Source organism: Zingiber officinale, chromosome 4A (genome assembly GCF_018446385.1).
Source record: "Zingiber officinale cultivar Zhangliang chromosome 4A, Zo_v1.1, whole genome shotgun sequence".
Taxonomy (NCBI): Eukaryota; Viridiplantae; Streptophyta; class Magnoliopsida; order Zingiberales; family Zingiberaceae; genus Zingiber; species Zingiber officinale.
Window position 1 is genome coordinate 122,074,426 of NC_055992.1, and position 23,873 is coordinate 122,098,298.

Genomic DNA, 23,873 nt, shown 5'->3' on the forward strand with positions numbered 1-23,873 from the left:
ATAAAACTTTGAGGGGTGCGATGAACACGTAGAAAAATTCTGAGGTAGAATGAAAGTATTCCCACGGATAAAATCATAAAATGCTGAAGGATCATCTCTGGTGCCGTGCAGAGCGTCAGAGGACGGCAGCGGAAGGCCGGGCGTTGCTCGAGCTGTTCGGAGATTTTTTTTACTGCGCGGATTAGTGTTTCTCTTCAAGGTAAGTAAGAAATATTGGATCTTGAGATATTAAGGTCTTTCCCCTTTCTCTTCTAGGTTTGTTCCCTTTAATGATTCTTGCTCAATCTTCGGATAAGATTTGTGTTTTTCCTCTGAAGAAATCACCAACCGAGGAAATAGAAAGCATAGGCGAAGGACAGGATGATCATGTCCAGTTCTTGTGCAAGGAACATCTGTATGAGAAGTTGCAGATGGTTTGCATCCTCCCGCAACGGCAAACGGCAGCGGAGTCTCAGCGAGCAGCTGGCAATGGATACCTTGAAGAAGAAAATTGCCGAAGAACCAAACGACGGGACCAATCATATCTCCATCTTGACTAATTGCTTCCGCAGCTACGACACTGATCCGAGCCCATCCGCCTACGCCTTCGTCATCAGACATCTCTTCCGAAATCGCATGCTCGCTCACGTATCTTCTGTCCTCGAGCATCTCGAGAAAGACGAGAGATTTGATGTTCCAGAAGGAATGTTTGTCACTGTGATCCAGAACTTCGGCCAAACAGGCAGACTCCAGGACGCCGTGGATCTCTTCTTCAGAATCCCAAAGTTTCGGAGCACGCCTACTGTGGTTTCATTGAACGCATTGCTTGCTGTTCTTTGCGAGAGCAAGGAGGGCCTTGCCATGGTCGGAGATGTGCTGTCGAAGGCGCCGGAGATGAACATTCGGTTCGAGGCAACAACCTTTTCCATCCTCATAGAAGCTCTTTGCCGGAACGGGAAGTTGAGCTTTGCAATGGAGCTTCTGGAGATGATGCAACTCCATGAATGTGATCCTGATGCTGGATTGTATTCAATTGTGCTTGTGTCACTTTGCAAACAGGGAGGTTCTGCTCAGGTGATAGAATTCTTGGAGAAGATTCGAAATGCCGGGTTCGATCCTGGTGCATCGGAGTATAGCCATGTTATCAGCTTACTTATTGATGAAGGCAAAGCCGATGATGCACATTCCTTTCTAGTGATGATGAGAATGGAGGGCAAAAGGCCTGATATCATGATCTACAATAGGATTTTGGATGCGTTCATCTTGGCAAATGATTATAAGAAGGCTGATGAATTGTTTGACGAAATGCTTCTGATAGGTCTTGTACCTTGTTCTACTACTTACAACACCTACATACATGGACTTTGCAAGCAAGGCAATCTCGAAAAAGCTCGTCGGATGCTAATCTGCATGGAGAAAGCCGGTTGCAAACCTGATGTCGAAACCTTCAGTGCTGTGATCGATGGATATGCGAAAACAGGGGACATGGCTAAAGCAAAGGAGCTTATGCAGGAGGTTCGCGAGAAAATGCCTATAATTGACACCAATTCCTTTTGAAACCTTGTGCATGGATTGGTTTCTGAAGATCAGGTGGAGGAAGCACACCAGCTATTGATGGAAATGGCAAGGATGAGTTTTCCCTTAAGTCTTCGACTCCGAAGCAACTGGAATTTGAGAAGGGTGTCCTTCAGTCTTGACAAAGAATTATGCTAACTCCCCTCTCATGAATCCTTGATTACATTGAATCAAATCATCTTGGATCCTTGATTCAAGGTTGTATCATTGTTTTGCATCTTATGTGAATTTCAGTTGTGCATTTTAGTGGTTTTAAAACAGTGTGTTCTGATCTTCTAGTTCAGATGCTGTTGAATCTCAGCTTATGCTGTAGTGGAGCAATCAAATGTGAAGCTGATTAAAGAATCTTTATTTTTATTTTTTGAGATTAGGTAGATGACTTTTCCTCTTAAGTCGTAATAAATTTGGAGCATAATTTATGTAGTCGACTTCGAAAATATTCATTTCAATTTTGATTCTCTTAGTTATTCTTTTAAGTATTTTATCTTTTTTTTTAATAATTCTGATATTCAATTCTTGCAATCTAATTATTTTTGAAGATGATTGATCTGGTCCTATGAAAATTTTTTACTAGTCATCAACATAAATCGGAAAGTACAGATGGATCATAATGGACGGTCCAAACTCCATAGGTATAATATGTCTTGGAGGATATTTGTTTGAACCCTCCTTGTTTAGGGCACAACCCATATTTTATCATCCCAACGTAGCTTCAGGGATTTAGGACATCTCTAATAAGGTTTTTTTTTTAAAAAAAAAATCTTTTCAAAAATCATGTCAAAAACCTGCTATCATTGCAAGAGCATGTTTTTTTAAACTTTTCCCTAGATTAAATATTTTGAACCATGAATAGTGGTGTTGATTTTAAAAAATTTGCATTCATAATATTTGAAATTCACACTACAGTGGTGCAACTCTGATTCGGTTGATAATGTTGATTTGATCATATTATAATTTTTTTTAAAAAATATGTGAATTATTGAATGTAAAATCTATACAAAAGTTATAGGAAGTTTTTTTTCTCAGTGAATACAAGAGCGGGATTTTTACTTTCAACGTGATAATAATATAACACAAAAGAAATAGAAAATTTACTTTTAAGGTTCTATTGAAGATGCCCTAAGTATTTTATGATTGCACCACCAAAATTAGACTTCTTTCGTTGTGTTTATGAGATTAATTTTTGAAATAATCTCTACGTCTATTTAGAAATTTGTCATAAAAAAATTGATATAAAAATTAATAATATTTGAGGCCAAACAAAAGAAAATTCTCATCAATGTGGAATTTAGAGACATAGTAACACTAGATGATTTTATTTATAATCCAATTTATAGACGATTTGACGACTAGAGATAAAATTTTTTAAAGATATTAATCGTTTTTTACCGTCTTACCTATATTTTAAAAGATTATTTTTATAATTTAAACCCATAACCTCGAATCACACCGTAACAATTGTACCCTACATTACGCCAAACCCTAAACTACCACATCTCCAAATTCCATTGGAGATGTAAAAACCAAGTCAAAATGAGTAAAATTCAATTCAACGGAGGAGGGACCTAATTCCATTTGATTTTGATGCTGAGACATGTGATAGCCTACAACTTGTTGTACGATTATGACCTTGCAATTGCTTCCATCCGAAGTCACGTTGACATCTGATACAATCTCATACATTGAACAAAGATCACTTGTTTTCCACTAACCCAGTCCTGTACAACAGACACTAACTCCCAGTCGTGGAGTGGTTGTCAACAACTCAACATACTCCCCCCCCTCTCTCTCTCTCTCTCTCTCTCTCGCACGCACCAACAAGCGGATTGGAGTCTGATGGCGAGGCGATACGATGCCGACCCCTTCCACGAGGAAGACGTCAATCCCTTCGCAGTGAGTCCATTGTTCTCATCTGTCCTCAGTTACTTCTCAATGTTGTAGTTCTGCGGCCCTTGGCCCGTACGTTAGATTTGGTGCCAGATCTGAAAGCTGAAAATTTGAAGTGTGAGATTCCGATTCGGCGAGATTGTTTTCCGATTTCTGTCTCTTTTTTATTTTTGTGAGTCAGTGACGTCTTTTGGTTTTGGTAGTCTCACGCCGGATGCGAAAGATGCCTTCTTTCGTCTTCTGTTGAGTTGATACTGAATTGAGGGTTTGCTCGATAATGTGCTTATTTATTGTGTTGTTTCTATGAAATATATCTAGTGTTTCGCGATCTAACCTTCCAATATGAGAATCGGCGCCACAAAAATTTGACCCTGGAATCGAATACTTACTGTTTTTATTCCGTTCATCAAGTTTTATGTCATACTGATAATAAAGTTTCGCGTTGACCTGGACTAAGCAGCCAATCCAGTCTTTAGACTATTTTAGCTTTATGACTTGTAAGAAGCCAAGACTGTTGGTCTTGAACTGAGAATTCATGCTTTGCTAGATTCTTATGGGACTATTTCTGGGAGTAGAAAGGTACGCTAAACTAGTATCTAGGCAGTCCCATCGCTAACTTCTCTAATGTCCGCAAAGTACTTTGATTTATCCAACATTAAGTTTTTTTTTTTTTTTTCAGAATGCCGTTAAGTTTCTTTTTGTGTGTGATAGGAATATCCCTTTCCTATGGAAAATGATTAAAAAACTTTTGGTGAAAAAAGCGTTTTTTTCCAAGAAAACCAGCACATATATGTTATAGGACAAAATTCAAAAAGGCGTCCCAAATTAAGAGAAACATCAACTGAGTGCCCCTCTTTCCAAAAATGGCAAATGGGCACTCCTCTCATGATTTATCCCGAAATTACCTTTTGACCCAGTGCTATCGTAGAAGCTAGCTTCTACAATGTGTTGCAACCATCGGGCAGCTTCTACAATGTATAGAAGCTACACAATAGCTGCTACAACATGTTTTGGGTGAGTTTAGGATTTATGATTTATACGGTGTAAAAGCTACTCGATAGTTGTTACAACATATTTAGGGTGAGTTTAGGATTTAATATTTATACCGTATAGAAGCTACCCAGTAACTGCTACAACGTGTAGAAGTAACTTGGTAGTTGCTACAATGTGTTTAGTGTGAGTTTAGGGTTTAGGGTTTAGGATTTAGGATATTTGAACATTATTATATTAAAATACTATTTACCAATTTGGTTAAAATACTATTTACCCAAACTCACACTGCATATGTTGTAATAGCTATTGGGTAGCTTCTACGCACTGAATCAAGCGGTGATTTGGGATAAAATCATAGGAGGGGTGCCCATTTGATTTTTTTGGAAAAAGGGACACCCTTTTGATGATTTGTAAAATCTGGGGCACCCTTTTGATTTTTGCCCTATGTTATAAGGTTCTTTGGTGGTTTTTTGTTTAATTTAATTAATTTCTGAAACGATGTTGAAGTGTCTACTTTTTTCCACATAGATTTTGGAATTACTATTATTTGGTGATAATTGCAGCAGGATCCTGGTGTACGAGGAAAAGCAGCTGGATCAAATTATGGTGGAGGAAAACTAAGTTCAACAGTATGTATGCTGCATGCGCATGCAATTATGTAACCTAAGTCAAGTTCTATTGTGGTTTTACGAATTAAGGATACTTCTGTCTTTGAATTTGATTAAAATTTTAATGTCTAAAAATTGATCAAGCATCACCTGCTCACATATACACCTTAACCAGTATCACTCCGGGTGCCAATTTTAAAAAAACCAGTATCACTCATCTCATTTACTTTCATTACGTTATTTTGAATTAAGAATTTCCACCTATTCATTTTCGTGTATTTATAAATTTCCCAAAAGATGATAAATACGAGAAAGTAGGTTAGTTTCATATTTTGTCAAACTTAGTTAGACTTAAAGTATGAAGGACACAAGAAGACCAAAGAACCTACATAAGATAATCAGGAGAAATAGTCATGTCGCACAAACTTCCTGCACTAACCTCTGTCTATCAGTTTCAAAATTGCAAGGACTTACCAGTTAGTAGAAAATAATATGAATGGAAATTATTTTAGTTCTATATAATGCTTAGTTCGCCTAAGTTTGTTCATTATGACCTAGTAACCATGAATCAAACCAATTTTCATTTCTGTTGAGGCTCCAATGATGTTGTGTGAATGATCCAATGTGAATTTATTGGCAAATTAGATTGACTAGGGACTATATGAGAATGAAATTATACCCACCCATATTGTTCTTGATTGTTTCAATATCCTATTGAGGTTTCTTACGATTTTTAAGCTAAGGGGTCTGCTTACCATTGGAGATTTTTACAAATGGATCCATGCATTTGTCCCTTGGAATGACTAATGACTTACTAAGCATATTACTGTTGTATAATTCAATGGAGAGATAAGATTTACGTAGTTGGACCAAATAGTTTGAATTCAATTTGTTGTTTTCGTCAATTTCAATTTATTTTTTTATGCTTTGGGAGTTTGTTTGCTGGTAGCAGTTATTGAATGTTTTTTCTTCTAGTAAATAGTAGGTGACAGAAACTCAATTAATGTAGTAGTTCATCAATATTTATCTTCCTACTGGTGTAGTGCTTCTGACCTAAGATTATTTTTGTTATATCTGTTGCATAACAAAATGCCATAAATATCTTCGATGCATCATAGATATTGAGACAACAATAAAAACCATTTTTCACTTATCTTGAGACAATAGTCTTTGTTTTTAACATCAATTCCTAATATCGATTGCATTGCTTGTAGTGTTTGGTTTAGAGGTACTGCTATTTCCTATACCCTCACAATCTTTGCTTTTTAATGTAGGATCTGAAGACAAAGGAAAGGGAGTTACAAGCCAAGGAGGCAGAGTTAAATCAGAGGGAAAAGGTGAATCAGTATCTTAGACTCTTAAAATGCAAATTTGTACTAATCCTGATGTTTTGTTTAGTTTTTTTTTTCTTTCTTTTTCTAAATGGCTATGTTGAAGTTTTTTTTTTTTGAAGTCAAGTTACATGGCACAAATTAATTCATTGAATGGTCGATTGTTTAGTTGGTCAATAAGCTTCTTGTTTTATGTAAGGTCGATTGTTCATTTGTTCCAAGAGCATCCTATGGATGAAGAAATATTTGGGTGATTGCATTAGTTTGTGCTAAATTGGTGTGTCATACAAATGCATAATGGATGATTTTAGAATATATACTGATAATTTTAAATCAGGATAAATTAGAAGTAAAAAACAATTGACACCCATATCATAGCTCAGTCTTAAATTAAATATTATCTAAAATAATATTACTAATATTCTTGGCAAAAGTCTCAAGTATCTTACTTAAAGCTCAAACTTTGAAAGAAAGTTGTGTTAAATTTTTAAATGCTTGATCATTACGTATTCTAATTGGACTAAGCAGCACTCATAGTTGCCATAGTTTAAATAGATGGCAAAGGATGCAAAGAAATATGATGCTCTGTTGTCTTGACAAAATTGACTGTGTGGTTGGATGAGCTACATTTTGATATTTCTATTGTTTGTTCATATATATATACACTGATACACACTTTTTTGATATATGACTTTTCTAGAATATATGGGTGACAATGCCATAAATAATATAGATTAAAGTAGACAGTGCAAATAAAAATTATTTCTTGGTGTTTATTCTAATAAATGTTTGTAAGAACTGTTTAGATCTAAGGTTAAAGCCTATCTTAAATGGAACATTTTCTAGATGATGCACATCTACTTTTGATCTGCCAATTATTGATATACATTTTATGCATGTCAATTTAGAGAGTGTGCACTTATTTTGTTTTGATTTACTGTTTTTCATGTAAGGAATTGAAAAGGAAAGAAGAGGCTGCAGCACAAGGTAACTTTCCTTCATAAAAAGATTAATATTTTTTTTATAGTAGAAGTATTGTTGTTTTTCTTAGTAGGAGGCAAGTCAATGACTTCACTCTCTTTCAATGACCACTGTTGTTTTTCCAAGTATATTGATAGTTGTTTGACCCCAAATTGATTGAAGCCATACATTTTGTTTTTCTTGCAGCTGGAGTTATTATAAATAAGAAAAATTGGCCACCCTTCTTTCCTATTATTCATCATGATATCGCAAATGAGATACCAATCCACATACAAAGATTGCAATACCTTGCGTTTGCCTCATTGTTAGGTATGTATAACCTCTTATCATTATTTTTAAGGTTCTAGAATTTGGCTTGCTTTCCTTTCTTTAACTCAGAGCACATATAAACTTGCATCTTTTTCAATGGTCTAAGCTAACTATGAAGGTAGAACAGAGAAGAATCTTGATTAAGCATTATGGCTGATGATATTTTATTTTTACCTTTTTATATTGACACTCTAGATCCATATCTACATTTGGATTGATTTTATTTCATCATCATGCTGGATTGACATTGGAGATAAAAACAATTATGTTTTAGTTTTTGGTGGTAAAGAAACAACAAATTGAGCAGAAATAAATGTTGAGATTGATGTTTGGGATTACTTGGAGAGTAATATTAATTATTTAGTATGAGTTGTTCTGACAGATGATAAATCAGGAAAAATAAGATTAAAGATGTGAATATATTGAAAGATGACTGATACATTCTAAGAGTGAGGCAGCTTGAATCTAGGTTATGAATTCGAGTTGACCAAAATAAATTTTGCTGACAATTAAAGGTTTCTAACTGACTTGTATTTTATGGAAGATAAGGTCCATGTCCCAAATAGTTAGGATGCACTGCTTTTTGTTGTTGTTATAAATTTGTATTGAATTTATAAGCAGGCTGGAGTTCTCCTATAGTTTTGTTGAGATTCGTCTGCCATTATGTCATCTAGAGTGTGGTTTCTCGTCCATGCCCAAATAGTTGTTTCTGAATGCATATGCTGCCTGGAGTTATTTTATGGTTATATTAACTGAGACTCTCACTAGCTTGAAATAAATTTCTTTTATGAGTACTTACTCATAATGTTTATGCTATTGAGTTCTAAATGTTCAGGGAGTTTTTTGTTTGTTTGGCAGGTCTAACGTTGTGCTTATTCTGGAATATCATAGCAGTTACAACTGCATGGATTAAAGGACAAGGTATTTTGAAACTTGAGTGGATGCCTTCATATCAGAACTGGACTTATTTGACTTGCTTCTAACATGTAGACGTCAAGATCTGGTTTCTTGCGATTATATACTTCATCTCAGGTGTTCCTGGTGCATACGTATTATGGTACAGGCCTCTTTATCGTGCTATGAGGTACAACTCTATGTTAACCTTTTTCTATAGCCATTCAAGTTACCATCTACTAGCCCTATCTTTTAGATAGTATAAATGACATTGCAACATACATAGGACGGAAAGCGCATTAAATTTTGGATGGTTTTTCCTCTTTTACTTGGTATGTTATTGTCTCTTCATTATATATCAGGTTTTCAAATTTAGTGATGCTCTATGGTTCATTCATTGTGTCTCTGACTTGTGTGCAGCTTCATATTGCTTTTGTCATATATGCTGCTGTTGCTCCTCCAATATTTTTCAAGGGAAAATCTTTAACGTAAGTGTTAGTATTTTATAGGAAATTTAGATGGCTAATGATCTGTTGCCATTGATATGAATCTTGTTGATAATTTAAATTCAAACTTCTTTCTGATAAAGATCACTACTTGCAGCTTGATCTCAACTTATTTACTAATCTAATTATGTTTTTCATTTGATCTAACACGTGAAACGAAGTGGAACTGTTGGTCATATCCCTAGCTTATTACATCCAGGATAAGGGTTTGCTTTACTTGTGTTGTTAAATTGATACATGTACCTTGCATGCAGTCTTCGTGAAGTTTAGTAAAAAGCAGAGACAATTGTTCCCATCTTATTTTACTAATTGTTAAGACAATTAGATTCTTGGCTTGTTCAACCCTTGATTTCATTGATTGATCCTTGATGTATGCTATAAGGCATAGAACAAAAACAGAACTAAGCCTCACACAGAGGAAATCTCTTGGAGAATTCATAGTGTAAAATCTTAATGATTAAAAGCACATCAGGAACTACAATTATCACTACTAATGGACAATCCAAATTGAAGGATAACAAATCTAAATAAACTAATTACTAAACAACTCGAATTAAAACCAAACAACTCAAATTGGAATTTAAAATTCAAATATATTTCAATTTGATTCCTTTTCTTCATCATTATACTAGCAAGACCTCAACATGCTGCTATTATCATGCTACTAACTGTAATTATTGGATTGTTGAATTTTTCTAAATTCTTGAAAGAAAATATATGGTAAATAGTTGAATCTAGCTCCTGGCTGTGCAAGGATATTCTCTTGGCTGCTTGAGGTTCCTTGCTTGTCAACACTTGATGGCCTTAGTGGTTATCATTTTCCCCCCTTCTATTCGTTCTCCTTATTTGTCTTGGATTTAGTTGCATTGGAGAACCTATCAGAAACCGTTCACCTTCTCATTTGGTAGGAAACAGAATCATGATCTTGACATTCTAGAATAAACATAATTTTAAATTTTTCTAATCCATACTGCAATTATCAGACTTCCAACTTTGTATGCTTATCCTCATACTCAGTGAAATATAAGAGTAAATTTTCTCCTATCCAACCTCCTAACATGATGGATTCTATTAGGAAATGTTTTTCAATAAAACCCTTCATTTTCAGTTTATTCATTTCCCTAGATAAAAATTTGGATGTTTCTTTTCCTGTAACATTATTGTCCTCTTAAATTACTATAGTAGTCTTGTGAGAGTGTCCACAAATAAAGGTGCCTTCTGTCTGTGTCTTTGTAAATCAGTCGCCTAGTGATGGTGCATACTGATACTGTCTAGATTTCCTGCCATGTAACTACTAGTATATAGTTTTCTTGGAATTTACAACAAGAATAGACTTTAGTTGTTTAGCTCGATGCATTCCATTATTTGGTAAATATATCTTTTCTAATTTTCCATGCTTACTAGCAATTCACATTGAATCATGGACCTTATTGGATATATTGTTGAACAATGCTGGTTTCTGCACAAGTCCTTAAAGCTTGAACTTCTGGCAACTTAAACTCTTCAGAAGCACATATGCAATAAGCAAATGTTACACCATTACTTGAAATCTGATGGCCTAAGCTGATCTGCAAAGATTTTTTTTTTCTTTTACCTGTTTACCTTAATCCTGCTAGTAGGCATAACGAATTGTCAGTACATTTTTGAACATGATGTTTCATTGGAGATTGACACTATACAAATTTGAGGATAATTTGCTTTCTCTATAAAAATCATAACAAAATTTCATGTCCATGTTATCTGCTGCAGAGGTATCTTGCCAGCAGTGGATCTTATCAGTGACAAAGTTTTGGTTGGGGTAAGTTCTCATGTGCAATAAAATCTATCCATTTCTTGAAATCATATCAGTGCCTTTAGCCTCCTAATATTCTTGAAATCATAGTTGATTCTGTTGGTCGATGCTGGAATTATATAATTTATCCATTTCTCAAAAATTGTTCATACTGCACAGAGATATAATTGCAGAAACTGCCTCTTACAAAATGCAAGTAAGACTGCATACAATAGATCCAATATGGTCCGACCATTCCCCGGGACTCCGCATTGGCTGGAGCTTCGTGCATCGAGCTCCCCTTTTGCACATAGATATAATTGAAGGAATCATAGTCATTAAGAAAAAAATTGATAGGAGAAATGAAAGGGGTCCAAGGTAGATGAAGAGAGGCATTGATGTGGTGTGAAGATGACGATATATACTCTGGCTTGTGAGGATGAAACAAAGGAGAGATTGCTAATGTTGCCTAAGTTGTTCGCTTAAACTAGTCTCATGTTATTCGCTAAAGATGATATGATCATACAATATCCTTCCTTAATTTGTTATATATATATATAATATTGAGCTTATCATGTGGTTGGAATAAGCCACTTCAGTTTGGTTGTACTAGAGCAAACAATATTAGACACAACCTGAATGCATAATGAGTTGACACAAATTAACTTGTTTATGAAGATAATTCATTTTAAAAAACACTAATAACTTTTATCTCATATAAAACGAGACTATTTAATTGTACACTTTATAAAATTATTTTTAAAAATATGCAATTATGTTTGTATTATTTAATATAATGTTTTTTGACCCAAATGATATGATCAATTTATGATATGATTAACATAAATTTTCACCCTAGATTGTGCAATTGATAATTATATATTGACAACTAAGTTTGTATTTCATCTGCAATTCCCAGGCATAGTTTCTTCGCTAGTATTTGCAATTCAAATTTTATTCATCCATCCATATAATTTTGATGCAAGCATGCTTTACAAGCTTTTCATACACAAGCCTGGCAATACCCAACCTATACTTATTCAAGTGAATAAAAAGGAAATGAATAAATCATTTCACTTATAGTAAATATGTGGATTTATTCATCCACTCAAACTCATTTATCCCTTCATTTTCTCGTACTTATTTACCTTTGGATGATTTACTCCTCAAGAGTAGTAGTGGTCAAGTGTTGAATGTAATATCATCACAAATTATGTGTGAAATAATCTCTGAAACAAGACTTTTGTTTTCTTAAATTTGGATCACATTTGTGATTGCATTTCTCTGCTTTTATGAAAGAAATTTCTCATTTGACATATTAAGGCTACCTAGCTCCATGCTACCGTGAACAGTGCAGATTAAGTTTGGGGTACTAGAGTCTGTACTAGGTTGTTATAATTGAGCAGCAATTACTTTTCCTTTATTTATGTTGGCTATAAGGATACAAGATAACAACATATTAATGCAAGGGACTTCCCTTCCATAAAATTGTGGAAGAAAAGTTAGAATGATTTACCTCCCTTAATAACCTAGGGACGGTTGTGAGGGGCACATGAGGTGAGCGTAATCACCTTTTTGCTACATGGAAGAAAAGCTAAAACAGACTCTAAAGAAAAAAAAAGTTTTTTTTTTCTGACCGTTCTTTGTTGTTTTCAGATCTTCTATTTTGTTGGATTTGGTTTGTTCTGCCTGGAGGCGCTGATCAGTGTTTGGGTCATCCAGGTGATTTTTTTTTCCTTTTCTATTTACTATTTACTATGTACTGTGAAAATATACTACAAAAGTTGGCATGAAGTTTGAGCTTGAACAAATTTCTTTTATTCTATCTTAAAATATTCTTTTGCTCAACTGTTCTCACAATCCCATGCAGCAAGTGTACATGTACTTCCGCGGGAGTGGAAAGGCAGCAGAGATGCAGCGTGAAGCAGCACAAGTCGCCATGAGAGCGGCGATATGAATATCATCGTTGTCAGTGCTCTCTCGACCAAGCGTGTATTTGATCTGTGCTCTAGTTTGCTTGTTTCTTCTCGGTCATTCATGCAAGTCATCATACCATTCAGGTTTTGGTTGCTCGAGTCACATAACAGTTTTCGTCGTTTATTTTCATTTGGGAATCATCTAGTGCGTGTATAGCTCTTCTCCAAAGCCCTGTTCTTACTCATCTTTGCTATCTTCAGTTTTCCCTGTAAATTTGTGGTGTGTTTGTTAACGAGTTATGATCCATATTTATTTGTTGTTACATGCAATGCTGGTTAGAACATATCTAGAATCAAAATTTTAATGCAGCATTAGACTATCACTATTGGTACAATAGTAGAATTGCTTCAATACCTGATAAGATTAGACTGCATAATAGATCTAATGTAGTCCGATCATTCTTCGGATTTCATACTAGCGGGAGCTTTGTGCATTCAGTTTTAATATTCGACCCTGACTCAGTAATTTAACAAAGGGTAAAAATTTGAGTCTTTTTTATTTTTGTTATTATTATAAGGGCATTTTATTTTTTTTTAAAAAAAAATTCAAAATTATGCCTCCTCTTATTCTTCATTCCCTAAACTATATACTGTTGGAAGTAAAATTATTTTTCTTTAATTAAATTGCCACATATTAAGTATTATTATATTAATATATATATTTAACTTAGTTAAAATTATTTTAATTTGATTAAAATTATTATAATTTAATTAAATTAGTTTTAATACTGATATAGGCTACATGTATAAGAGCTTTATTTAAAAGTTATTACGATAAAAATTGATATTAGCAATTATGTTATTACAAACGTTTTTAGGATATTTTTATAGCCGTATTGTTTTAATATTTTAAAAAAAAAATTAGGTATTTTTTTAGTGATAATATATATACACATAGAGTCGGTACTTAGACCACGTTTGCCACTAAAGAAATATGGTTCAATATTTGACATGTTCGAATACTACTTTGGGTTATTTACAGTTGGATCATGATCGTAATCCAATTGTAATTAGTTGTGATCTTTTCTTAAATTCATCGCTCCCTTCAGATTATAATTTAGTTTAGAACGAACCGTCGGAAGCGTCTGGAGGCCACCAGTGGTGGACAAGTGGTCAGGTTGCTTAGCGCCGAGCGAGGAGTGACTTCCCGTCATCCGTTCTGAATCAAATTATAATCTAGAGGGGATGATGAACTCAGGAAGAAATTGTAACTAATTATGATCACGATTTGATCATAATTATAAATGGATATCGACTTAGACCACGTTTGCCACTAAAGAAATATGGTTCAATATTTGACATGTTCGAATACTACTTTGGGTTATTTACAGTTGGATCATGATCGTAATCCGATTGTAATTAGTTGTGATCTTTTCTTAAATTCATCGCTCCCTTCAGATTATAATTTGGTTTAGAACGAACCGTCGGAGGCGTCTGGAGGCCACCAGTGGTGGACAAGTGGTCAATGATGAACTCAGGAAGAAATTGTAATAAATTATGATCACGATTCGATCATAATTATAAATGGATATCTCCTAGTCCATAGAAAAATGGACCTTGTTCTCCTTATTCTTTTTTTTTTTTCCTTTTTTTAAATAATCTTATTAATTGTTGGCACTATAAATTTCATAATAAGCATTTTTGCCATTAATTTGACTACCTTTCTAATTAAATTACATAGCGACAATATTATAAATTACCCTCGATTTTTTTTTTCAGATCTCCTTTTTTCAATCTCATAAAGTATATGTAAATTCTAAAATTATAATTTAGCTCCTAATTGCCATTTTTATCCTTTCTTTTACAAAGCATACCAAGTACGATATAAATGGACCCTTCCAATTTTGTATTTCACAAATTTCACTGAATTGCCAATATGGCAATTTGGTCCTCACAATTTTTTTACTTCTAATCTTTACCCTTATTCTATACACTTTTGTTATGCAATATCACAAGCAGGCCTTACACATTTCATTATTGTACATTTTCCCCTTGTACTTGACCATCTCATAATGGAACTAAAAATTTTATGGGTGTGAGTGGTAAAACATTCAAAGGAACAATAAAAAAAAATTAAGATTCTAATTCTACTACAGATAAATATTTTAAATGTCAGACTTTTGAGTGTGTATAAGTTATATTTAGATTTATCTAGTAGGTGATCTAAGAAAAAGTTGTCTATCTATTATAAAAAACAAAAATAAAAATTTTGTGAGCATTATGAACTATCATCGATTATTAATTACGATCCTAGAGAGTGATGTGATTTTTTTTTCTAATCTCCATAATATTCCATTTTCAACTTGATTAATTGTGATTATACAATAAGTTATTCTTAGATTTCACACTTGTAGACATAGAGATGTCTAAAGAAGCATAGTAAAACTAAAGAATGTCCATTTAATATATTATCTAGTATTTTTGAAATCTCATTTAAATGAGTGTAGCATCTTTGAAATAGCTTTAAAGTCGAAATTATCATTTATTTTATAAGAAGATCAACATACTTTGATGCATAAGGATTCAATTATTTTGATGCAAAAGAATTGGCTCTTTGAAAGGGTTGTAAGTGCCTTTCTTAGTAAATGAGAGTTTATATCGCATTGCTAGTGTAACCATAGACGATTAGATTAAACCTATGCATACTTTCCGATAGATCACAACAAAGTAGAAAAAGTTCTTGAACTTGACTTATCGGGACAAACACGAATTCGAGTCTCAAAAACTCGTTATGATATACGGATAATAAGCGAATTGCATTGCAAAATAATTCCACTATAAAAATGGTTTATGGAACCCAATGACATATAATTAAGTGAATTAGTATTAGTTTAATTAATTAGTTGTCAATTAGAAATTTAAATAATTTAGTTGTTAGTTAGTCTGATAAATGAGAAATTTAATTGGGATGGATTGATGGTTGATCGTAGAATAATTCTATAGTGGTTTTAAAATTATTATTAGAAGGTCTAGAACTTTTAAAATAATTTTTAAACTTAAGTAAATGGTAATAAATTAAATTAAACTATATTTGATTTAAACTTGGGTTTGGTCTTGCAAAAAATTAAAAATGGCTAATTTTGTTAACGAAAATAAGGAGAGACTTTGGAATTTTTACCCTTGAAATTAGTTTAGACAACCTTACAAATTACCCCTCGAAATTTTAAGATTTTTCTACTATCATCACTCGGAATCAATCATTATAGAAATTTTGACACGTCATTGGTATTCATTTTGCCTAAGATAATTGAGTGCAGGTCTTTTTGTCCATAATTTCTTAAGAATTCGATTAAAATTCACTATGATTTTTTTTAATTTTATTTCCCACTTAAGTTATGATTTTGGATTGAGTGAAGCGGTCGGAGGTCGTCAGCGATGGACGGACTATATAGTATCGAGCAGGAGGTGACCTGTCTATCGCCAACAACTTCCGACTAACTGACTCGATCTAAAATTATAATCTAGATGGTAAGATGAATCCAAAGAAGATCATAGTCAATTTTGACAGGATTCCGATCACGATCCGACATGTAAATTATGAAGAATGGATCAGAGAATCTACTCCAAATAATTCCCCTCCACCCTCATTCTATCACCTTAGCCTAAATATTTATTTTTATATTCATTTTCACCCTAAAAATTTTAAATGAGCTAACTAGTTAGGTAGTCAAGTCGAGCAATCCAAAATGAACCAAATCTAAAAAAGCTTTTTAATAAATATAATTTATAAATTCTATTCGTGAATATTATTTACAATAATTCATAATTTCCATTTTAACAAATTATATATATACACATATTCAAACTTATTTATAAATAGATTCTTACCCAACCTAGCTAACACCAAATTAAATCACTAACATTTCCTAAAGAATACCATCAAAATATTATTTTATCGCACATTTTTTTCTAATTTCTCACTTTGTTAAGTTTGTTCTCTAGAAAATTACCTAATCGTTTATATCTTACAAATGTTTTGGATAAATGCAGAAATATTGACAAACTGGAACTGGAAAATTGCACGTGTATCAAAAGATTGAACTATTGATCCATTAAGAAAGAAAGAAATGTTTCAAGCAAGAAAGGAATCAAAATAAGAATTTAGAGACCATGAGAAAAGAATGTGCCAACTATTACAGATCCCATCACAGGTCTTCATACATCGTCCATCATAGCATGAAAAGAAGATGAAAAGAATGCCCAATTGTGGGTTTGTCAAAATGTCTCACCGGTAGCGGATTATCATCGTCGAAAAGCGAGCGAAATCCCGACCGCATGAGAAGAAACAATGGAACCTGAAATAGCCTCTTAACCAATGCCATGGTTGCGCAACTTGCAGCAGTCCATGGCCGATAAATTAGAACCCCTCGAGCTAACTTAGCTTTTAGAATTGCTAGTGAAATCAACACAGGTCTGACAGCTGCAATCTGAGAAACGGCATATCTCGCATCCAAAGCAAACACATGTTGTGCACCCCTTGCAGGACGGAGATCGCGAGCATCCCCGCAGAACTTTACGACTTGCTCGCTCCTCTTCATCATCGCAGGTGATCCTGGTGCATGAGATAATGAGGTATAAGAAGAATCTAGGATAATAGAAAGAGCACCATATAAAAAATTGACAAATGTTAGCCAGAATCATTTTAAAATGAAAGATTTTTTTTTTTTGAATTTCAATTGATCAATATGTTCTAAAATAAATGTCAGAGAATCCAATCTTTTACCACTGCACTTATATTTGAAGAATTCATCAAACTAAATCAATTTAACAACAGTTGCTAACTTATTTATAATGAGAAGACAAATAAGTTAGGAATCTGTCGCGACCAAATTTGTTTCTCTTTGTGGCCTAATTGTAAGAAACAGCAGTTGAAAAGTCTTCCAACTTGTGTCGATCAAGTAGTGGGATTGAAATTCAAACAAAACCAAACTCTTAACAAGAAAGTTATGTATATACATCATCATAATTGTCTGCCAAACGAAATGACTGGATGTTAGGCATGTTATGAATAACTTATACGAGCCATCTGACAATCATAACAAATAGAACTCATCAACTTGTATAACAGAATATTGTCTCTGCGCAAGCACGGTACAAAGAAAGTAGAGATTAACTGAAGGCGGGGGGCACTGGAAGTGAGCTTAGAACAGTTTGGAACATACTACTATCAATTCTTCCAATACTTGATATAGATATCTTCTTTATTTCTTCTCAAAAAGCCAACCTATAAAACCATAAGCATTTTTATCCCTAGAGTATCTTGAGTTCTTGCATGATACACATAGTATTTACTTTTTAGGTAGCATCGCCGGTAAACAAATCCCTTAAAGTATAAGTAAGCAACAAGTTCAATAGCAACTGAAATCATCTTCCCTCTGTATTTTCATTGTGAGATGAAGAAACCATGAAATTAACTATCTCATGGAACGTACAGACCAAATAAATCATAGCAAGAGCATATTAAGAAAAAAAAAAAACTTAGCAAAAGAACAAGTACCTTGACATTAGTAAGCCATATTAACTCTTACCTGTCAAATGTCAAATTAGAACATTCCCAGGTTGCATTTCTCACAGCATCATGATAACTGCGGCATTCCTCGTTAGTACGCAAGCGAAATCTACGCTCCTTGTTACATCTCTTGCAGCAAATGAATTCATCGCGGTGACACAGCCGTCCATTGGGGCCTTTGTGAGAGCCATTAGCACCTTTCGATGCCAGATTATAGTATTTAAGCAACACTGTCTTTGAAAGTGGAACCTTGTCTCCTTTGACTATGATCCACACATTGCTTTTCCATTTCCTCGCAGTCTCCCTCCCAGAATGCTTCTCAAAAGCAGCCGGTGTCAACTTATCTGATTAGATTAGAACGAGAAGAAAGAAGATTACTAATTATGCCACTTGTGGCAAGACAAAAACTAAATAAAGTGGCGATTGAAGATTTGATTTCATATGGTAGCAATAGATTGCTTGATCCATGTGATTGAGCTTATTAAAAGGAACTCCTATTACTCATTTCTATTGAAATTTGGCTACTAGCTTCTATTATGTGCATCACCCATGTGACTCAGAAGTTGACAAATCTTATTTAATTCAAAATTCACCTGCTGGCATGTTTCAGTGCACTTCTTTTCATGCCTTGGCATACTTAAATCAAACTTTTCGGTAAGGCAACTGATTACTTCATCTGAAATACATAGAGATCCAACAAGAACAGTTCTTACCAACACAAGAGGATAAGATAGACAATTTTTTTTTTTGAAAGACCAAAGAGATTGTACATTTGGGAAGTTTAATGACTGGAATCTATTTAACTATTTCCTAATCCTCACTACAAGAAAGGGTTGCAAGGGCACCTTTCTGTGAGTAATTTCTGTAGAATGCATTTTGGTGTTATTTTATGGAATGTTTGATTGCATATGGCCAGAACCATGAGAGCACAGTGCTGAGCTGCTGACATCTCTGAGAAAACAAAAGGCTGCCAGCAAATACTCTATATTGTTCACCAAAATCTCTGTTCTTAGGTAAGTAAAATAAATGCAGTAAACTTCATACAAAACTAGATCACAAAGGATGGCACAGTATGAATTGGAAAACACAGCTATAAGGAAGAACATGCCATAAATGAACATTAAGCTCGAGTTATCAAGTAAACCACAACTTAAGAGGAAAAGTAACAAAAGGAACATGCAGAGAGTCTTCTTGAGGAATGAATAACTCACGAGACTACTGTGTGATAATTGTTATCCAAAGAGGAGTTGATCAAGTAGTTGAGATAATAGATCTAGAGATCAGTCAAACAATCAACCAGAACACATCTAAAATAGGCACAAACTGAAGAGAGACGTGACAAATCAACTCCTTTACTTGCATGCAGACGAGGAGAAGTCAACATGAACAAGACAATGGGCAAGTTGCATGGTATCAAACAACAATTATTTGCAATCATGCGAATCTTATCGCGAGTTAAGAAGCACGAATCCAAGAACAAATAACGTGTATCATGAAGACTAGATCGTCTTCTTTTGTTTCCAAAAGATTGCAACGTTATATACATTACGACCGGAGCAGCAAAACGAGGGAAAAAAAGGCATCAGATGATCGAACTCACCTTCCTGACAACCGGGCGTGCAATCGCAGCTGATCTCGAGATCGCCGGAGGCGAAAACCTTAAGACGCCCAACAGCATCGCCGTACCGGTGGCTCGTGCACCCGCACAGCACCTCGACGAAGTCGGCGCCTCTATTAAACCCGCTCATCTCGGCCAATTCCTCGTCGGCAAACAAAAAGGAGGCATCTTTTCCCTGATCACTGGCCATCTCTCTCTCTCTCTCTCTCTCTCTCTCTCTCTCTCTCTCGCTCGCTCTACAAGAAGAAAACACCCAGCTTCATCAAGGATCCCTATTTTATACCAAACCCTACGAGCGCAAGCCCAGCGAAGAGCGAGATGGGCTTGGGGGCGCTTCGAAACTTGTGAGAAATAAAGAAGAGAATCGCCCAAATGCAATCAGAGACAAATCGAATTACCACCGTAAACCAAAAGCAGGAGTTTCCAAGGGTCCTCGGGCTGAGATCTAAGTTTCCAAGGGAAGAATCTAACGACGTATCAACCTCAAATTAACTAGGCGATCGAGCGAACTCGTCGGGAGCAGGAACGCTTCACAGGAAAAGCAACACGAAGGGTACAAAGGCGCCGCCTTTAGGCGCCGGAGCGATGCTGCGGCACGCCAAGGAGAGAGGCCACACGAGTATCCATCGAAAGGAGCCGCATCGTACACGCCTCCCACCTAATAAACCGATGGGAAAAGGGCATACGCTATATAGGCTCATAGCTTTCCCATTGAGGGCCCAAACGCGCCTCTCTCTCTCTCTCTCTCTCTCTCTCTCTCTCTCTCTCTCTCTCTCTCTCTCCTGCAGCCTTTCCCGCTCCCGCTCTTCAATCTGCCGAGCTAAATCTCACCGTGTGACCTCCATCAGAAACCTCACCAGAGAAATCTGGAACTGGAAGAGATACAAACTAGAGGGGAAGCGGAGGAAGGAAGAGAAAGGGCGTTCCTTTAACAATAAAAAGAAGCGTAAAGAGCAGAAAAAGGGACACATTGGGAATCCCAGAAGAGGCCGGCGTTAAAGTAGAAGCAGTGTTGTCGAAGTTGCGCCACTGTTCTTGTATTGTCGTGCCGTGAGCTGGCAATGGCATCGCCGTCAGCATCAGCAGCCACCCGCAACCAGTAGCTGCTCTCTCCGTCCACAGTCGCGTGCATGACATGACATGAACAGCATTAATTATTCCTCAATGTCCATTCCGCACCGTCCCTCCCTGATTGATTGATACTTCTCTCAAAATAAACAAACAAACAAACAAAACATCATTTCAAAATCGAACACAAAACCCCCATCGAAATCAAAAGAGACTCGTCGTCGCTCGACTCCAAACTACCATGAACAACGAGTTGGAGAAGAAGATGAAAAAGGAAATTTTAGTAGGAATTGCAGGGGAGATGAACAAAAGCGCGTACCTTTTGGTTTCCTACAGCATCCGTAGGCCACCTGGGTGTCGCTGGTTGCCTTTCTCCAAATAATCAAACTTGGATTCTGGGTCACAGGAAAAAGTGATCGACTTTATTCTCCTCTACCCGTCCTGTAACACTGTTCATCCTTTGCAGTAAACAACACTTGAATAGTAAATTCATGATCTTGCTCGTTGAGAAATATATTTGTTGGAAGATACAGAGACAGAGAGAGACGTTGCGCCTGGTCGATCGCCGCTCGAAGACATCATTGCAAAAACTTATTTCAAAATCAACTTGGATTGTAAGTTGATTAGGAAATAGCTAGTTTGTATTAGAACATATGAAGAAATGATTTATCTTTCAAGTATTTGTATGAACATTACAGAATTACATTGTCTTTTTCCTTTTGATATCATTCTCCAACTCTCCTGCCTTGCCTCTGTCTTTTCACTATTTCCTAACAAATTCATCAGATTTGTTGGTGCTCTACTGTTACAATATCCCATAAGTGATTTTATCCTAAAAATACATTATCTATTATCTACAAAGTATTTAGAATGAATTTAACTGGATTAAGAATGAAATAGACTATTTTTAAATTCTAAATTTTAAACTTTTAAATTCTGAATATTCAAAATTACATAATAACTTTTACATATTGTAGTAATAAATAATAACTAACAATAATAATGGCTACAACAACACTAAGCTAAAAGAGCATTTTAGGGAAAAAATAAATGTGTGTCCTTTGATTTTTTTTTTTTAAAAAATATTCATTTGATTTAATATTTCTTTTAGTTTGGGACACCCTTACCCATAATAATATAGAATAAATTATTATCTTCAAGTTTGTACAGATATAATATTTGATCTCGCTTCGTTTATCCAAAGCATCATATTTTAGCCTAATTAATCTCGATGGATGTGTTAAATGAAAATTTTAATCTTCCCATCTTGATTATTTCTCTAGAACAAATCTAGATCGGAATGAATATATGCAGCATCAGACGCTAAGGGAACATCTGCGTACTTGCCGCTGAGCGCGGCTCTCATGCATTCCGCCACCGTGAGCAACTGCGCGACCGCGACGGCGAGCCAGAAGGTCGCGCCGAGCCTGCCGCGGTAGAGAGTCTTCGGAAGCCAGCCGCAGGCGATCGCCAGCGCTTGGTATCCGTTCTCCAGCAGCATGGCCATGATGACGTGAAACCGCAAGAAGTGCGGCCACTCCTTCCGCCTCACCACGAGGTAGTACGCCGCGAACATGAGCGACATCATGATCCAATTGGGCATCAGCGAGATCGTGTCGAGGAAGGGGTTGACGAGGAACTCCCAGTTCTCCATGAGAGGGTGGAGGCGGTAGGCCGAGTCGGCGTGGAACCACATCAAGTGGAGAGGGAGGAGATAAGGAGTGCAGGCGAAGGACCTCCACCACCATTTGGGTTTACTGGTCATGGGAGGATAAATGAAGAGAGTAGGAATCTTTGATGCTCTGCAGGAAATCACTCTGTTTCTGGTCCTCCTCCTGTCACTTACGGCCAATAGAGGCACCTTGTTCGATGCAGCATCGCCATCTTGCCCACAGAGAAAATGACTACGTTTGCTCGTAATTTTAGGAGATCTAATTGCAGGAAGACTGATGCAATGGACAAGTTTGAAAGAAGAATAGGGTTTCGCACAGGAAGGGGCAGCTTTTCTGTTTGGGTGCAGAGAAACAGTGGTAGTTTTTCCGGTTGTAATCATGTTGAAACAACCTACCAAGAAATGTTAGACAAAATGAGATGGCGAAGAACTTGGAAGAAAATAAAAGAACTTATAAATGCAATCAATGAAAGACTGAAACTTGGATTCTTGACATAATTGGTTCAAAAAAGTGAAGCAATTAATACCGCAAAGAAGAAGCGACCAATCATAGGATTTAAAATTCCTACTTCATTGAACAAATAAATAAGTTGAAGGATGCATCTGAAGCGGAGAAAATTCAATTCTCAAAAAGGATGGATTTAAATTCCATTTTCCAGTCTACGAGATCAAACTTCGTTTAATCCATTTTTTTTCTCGAAAATGAGGGAAAAGTAGGAGAAACCGGAAGATATTCAATTCTCACATTCAAAAGCCATTCGCGACGACGATCTCACTTGTCGGATACAAACAGAACGAATGACCAAATTGAGGACGATCCGAAATCGAAAAAATAAACGAGCTCGATTTTCTTTTAACTGGAGATCCCTAATTACGAACAGAGCTATGCGTTACGTAGCCGCTATGCGCTGTCGCCGGCGGAAGAAGCACGCGACGGAGGAGAAAATTGGAGGAGGATCTCCGTTTCCATACATTTCCGATTTTTCAATGTAGCAATGACTACAATAGGGACGGTCGATCGATAGGGGAAAAGCGATTAACCTAAAAAAACGTACCTTTAGAGGAGATCGTCGTCGTCTTCCACGGCGAAGCTCTCCGGACGGTATCGATCCAAACCCTCCCCACCTCCGGTCTGACGGAGGCGGCTCGATCGGAGGAGAAGCGACGGAGCGATTTATCGGGAACTAGAACGTTCT

General features: G+C 35.8%; 4 protein-coding genes across 6 annotated transcripts in view; 2 read left to right on the forward strand and 2 right to left on the reverse strand.

Annotated features, from left to right (window-relative positions):
* Positions 1-97: 97 nt before the first annotated feature.
* LOC121970844 (pentatricopeptide repeat-containing protein At2g38420, mitochondrial-like) lies at positions 98-1,977 on the forward strand. Its single transcript, XM_042521836.1, has 2 exons — positions 98-199; positions 297-1,977. Exon 2 carries the CDS (start codon positions 361-363, stop codon positions 1,534-1,536), a length of 1,176 nt encoding a protein of 391 aa, XP_042377770.1. The 5' UTR covers positions 98-199; positions 297-360; the 3' UTR covers positions 1,537-1,977.
* Positions 1,978-3,288: 1,311 nt separating this feature from the next.
* Positions 3,289-23,873, forward strand: part of LOC121970848 (secretory carrier-associated membrane protein 1-like) — a 35,264-nt gene continuing 14,679 nt past the window's right edge. Inside the window, exons 1-12 of one of the 3 annotated variants that reach the window (XM_042521842.1) lie at positions 3,289-3,447; positions 4,998-5,063; positions 6,317-6,379; positions 7,327-7,360; positions 7,541-7,663; positions 8,522-8,584; positions 8,654-8,747; positions 8,844-8,889; positions 8,978-9,045; positions 10,813-10,861; positions 12,491-12,556; positions 12,705-13,073. In XM_042521842.1, the coding sequence (XP_042377776.1) occupies positions 3,391-3,447; positions 4,998-5,063; positions 6,317-6,379; positions 7,327-7,360; positions 7,541-7,663; positions 8,522-8,584; positions 8,654-8,747; positions 8,844-8,889; positions 8,978-9,045; positions 10,813-10,861; positions 12,491-12,556; positions 12,705-12,791 (816 nt within the window). In that variant the 5' untranslated portion in view covers positions 3,289-3,390 and the 3' untranslated portion in view covers positions 12,792-13,073. Of the gene's footprint in view, positions 3,448-4,997; positions 5,064-6,316; positions 6,380-7,326; positions 7,361-7,540; positions 7,664-8,521; positions 8,585-8,653; positions 8,748-8,843; positions 8,890-8,977; positions 9,046-10,812; positions 10,862-12,490; positions 12,557-12,704; positions 13,074-23,873 lie in introns of those variants that run through there. The other 2 variants (XM_042521843.1, XM_042521841.1) reach the window with 2 other exon arrangements.
* LOC121970852 (protein ULTRAPETALA 1-like) lies at positions 16,896-20,915 on the reverse strand. The gene is made up of 3 exons (XM_042521846.1): positions 19,920-20,915; positions 18,339-18,663; positions 16,896-17,362 (listed from the first exon to the last, which is right to left on the reverse strand). The coding sequence occupies exons 1-3, from the start codon at positions 20,125-20,127 to the stop codon at positions 17,188-17,190; spliced, it is 708 nt and encodes a 235-aa protein (XP_042377780.1). The 5' UTR covers positions 20,128-20,915; the 3' UTR covers positions 16,896-17,187.
* On the reverse strand, positions 22,179-23,862 carry LOC121970850 (protein TIC 20-I, chloroplastic-like). Its single transcript, XM_042521845.1, has 2 exons — positions 23,733-23,862; positions 22,179-23,069 (listed from the first exon to the last, which is right to left on the reverse strand). Exon 2 carries the CDS (start codon positions 23,056-23,058, stop codon positions 22,285-22,287), a length of 774 nt encoding a protein of 257 aa, XP_042377779.1. The 5' UTR covers positions 23,059-23,069; positions 23,733-23,862; the 3' UTR covers positions 22,179-22,284.

Excerpts from the sequence above, each read along its gene's own strand:
- LOC121970850 (XM_042521845.1), bottom strand. The coding sequence starts at position 23,058 with ATGATTACAACCGGAAAAACTACCACTGTTTCTCTGCACCCAAACAGA.
- LOC121970852 (XM_042521846.1), bottom strand. The coding sequence starts at position 20,127 with ATGGCCAGTGATCAGGGAAAAGATGCCTCCTTTTTGTTTGCCGACGAG. Across the intron at positions 18,664-19,919 it reads CACGCCCGGTTGTCAGGAAG|ATAAGTTGACACCGGCTGCT; the intron begins GTGAGTTCGATC and ends TAATCTAATCAG. Across the intron at positions 17,363-18,338 it reads TCTAATTTGACATTTGACAG|GATCACCTGCGATGATGAAG; the intron begins GTAAGAGTTAAT and ends CTCATGCACCAG.
- LOC121970844 (XM_042521836.1), top strand. The coding sequence starts at position 361 with ATGATCATGTCCAGTTCTTGTGCAAGGAACATCTGTATGAGAAGTTGC.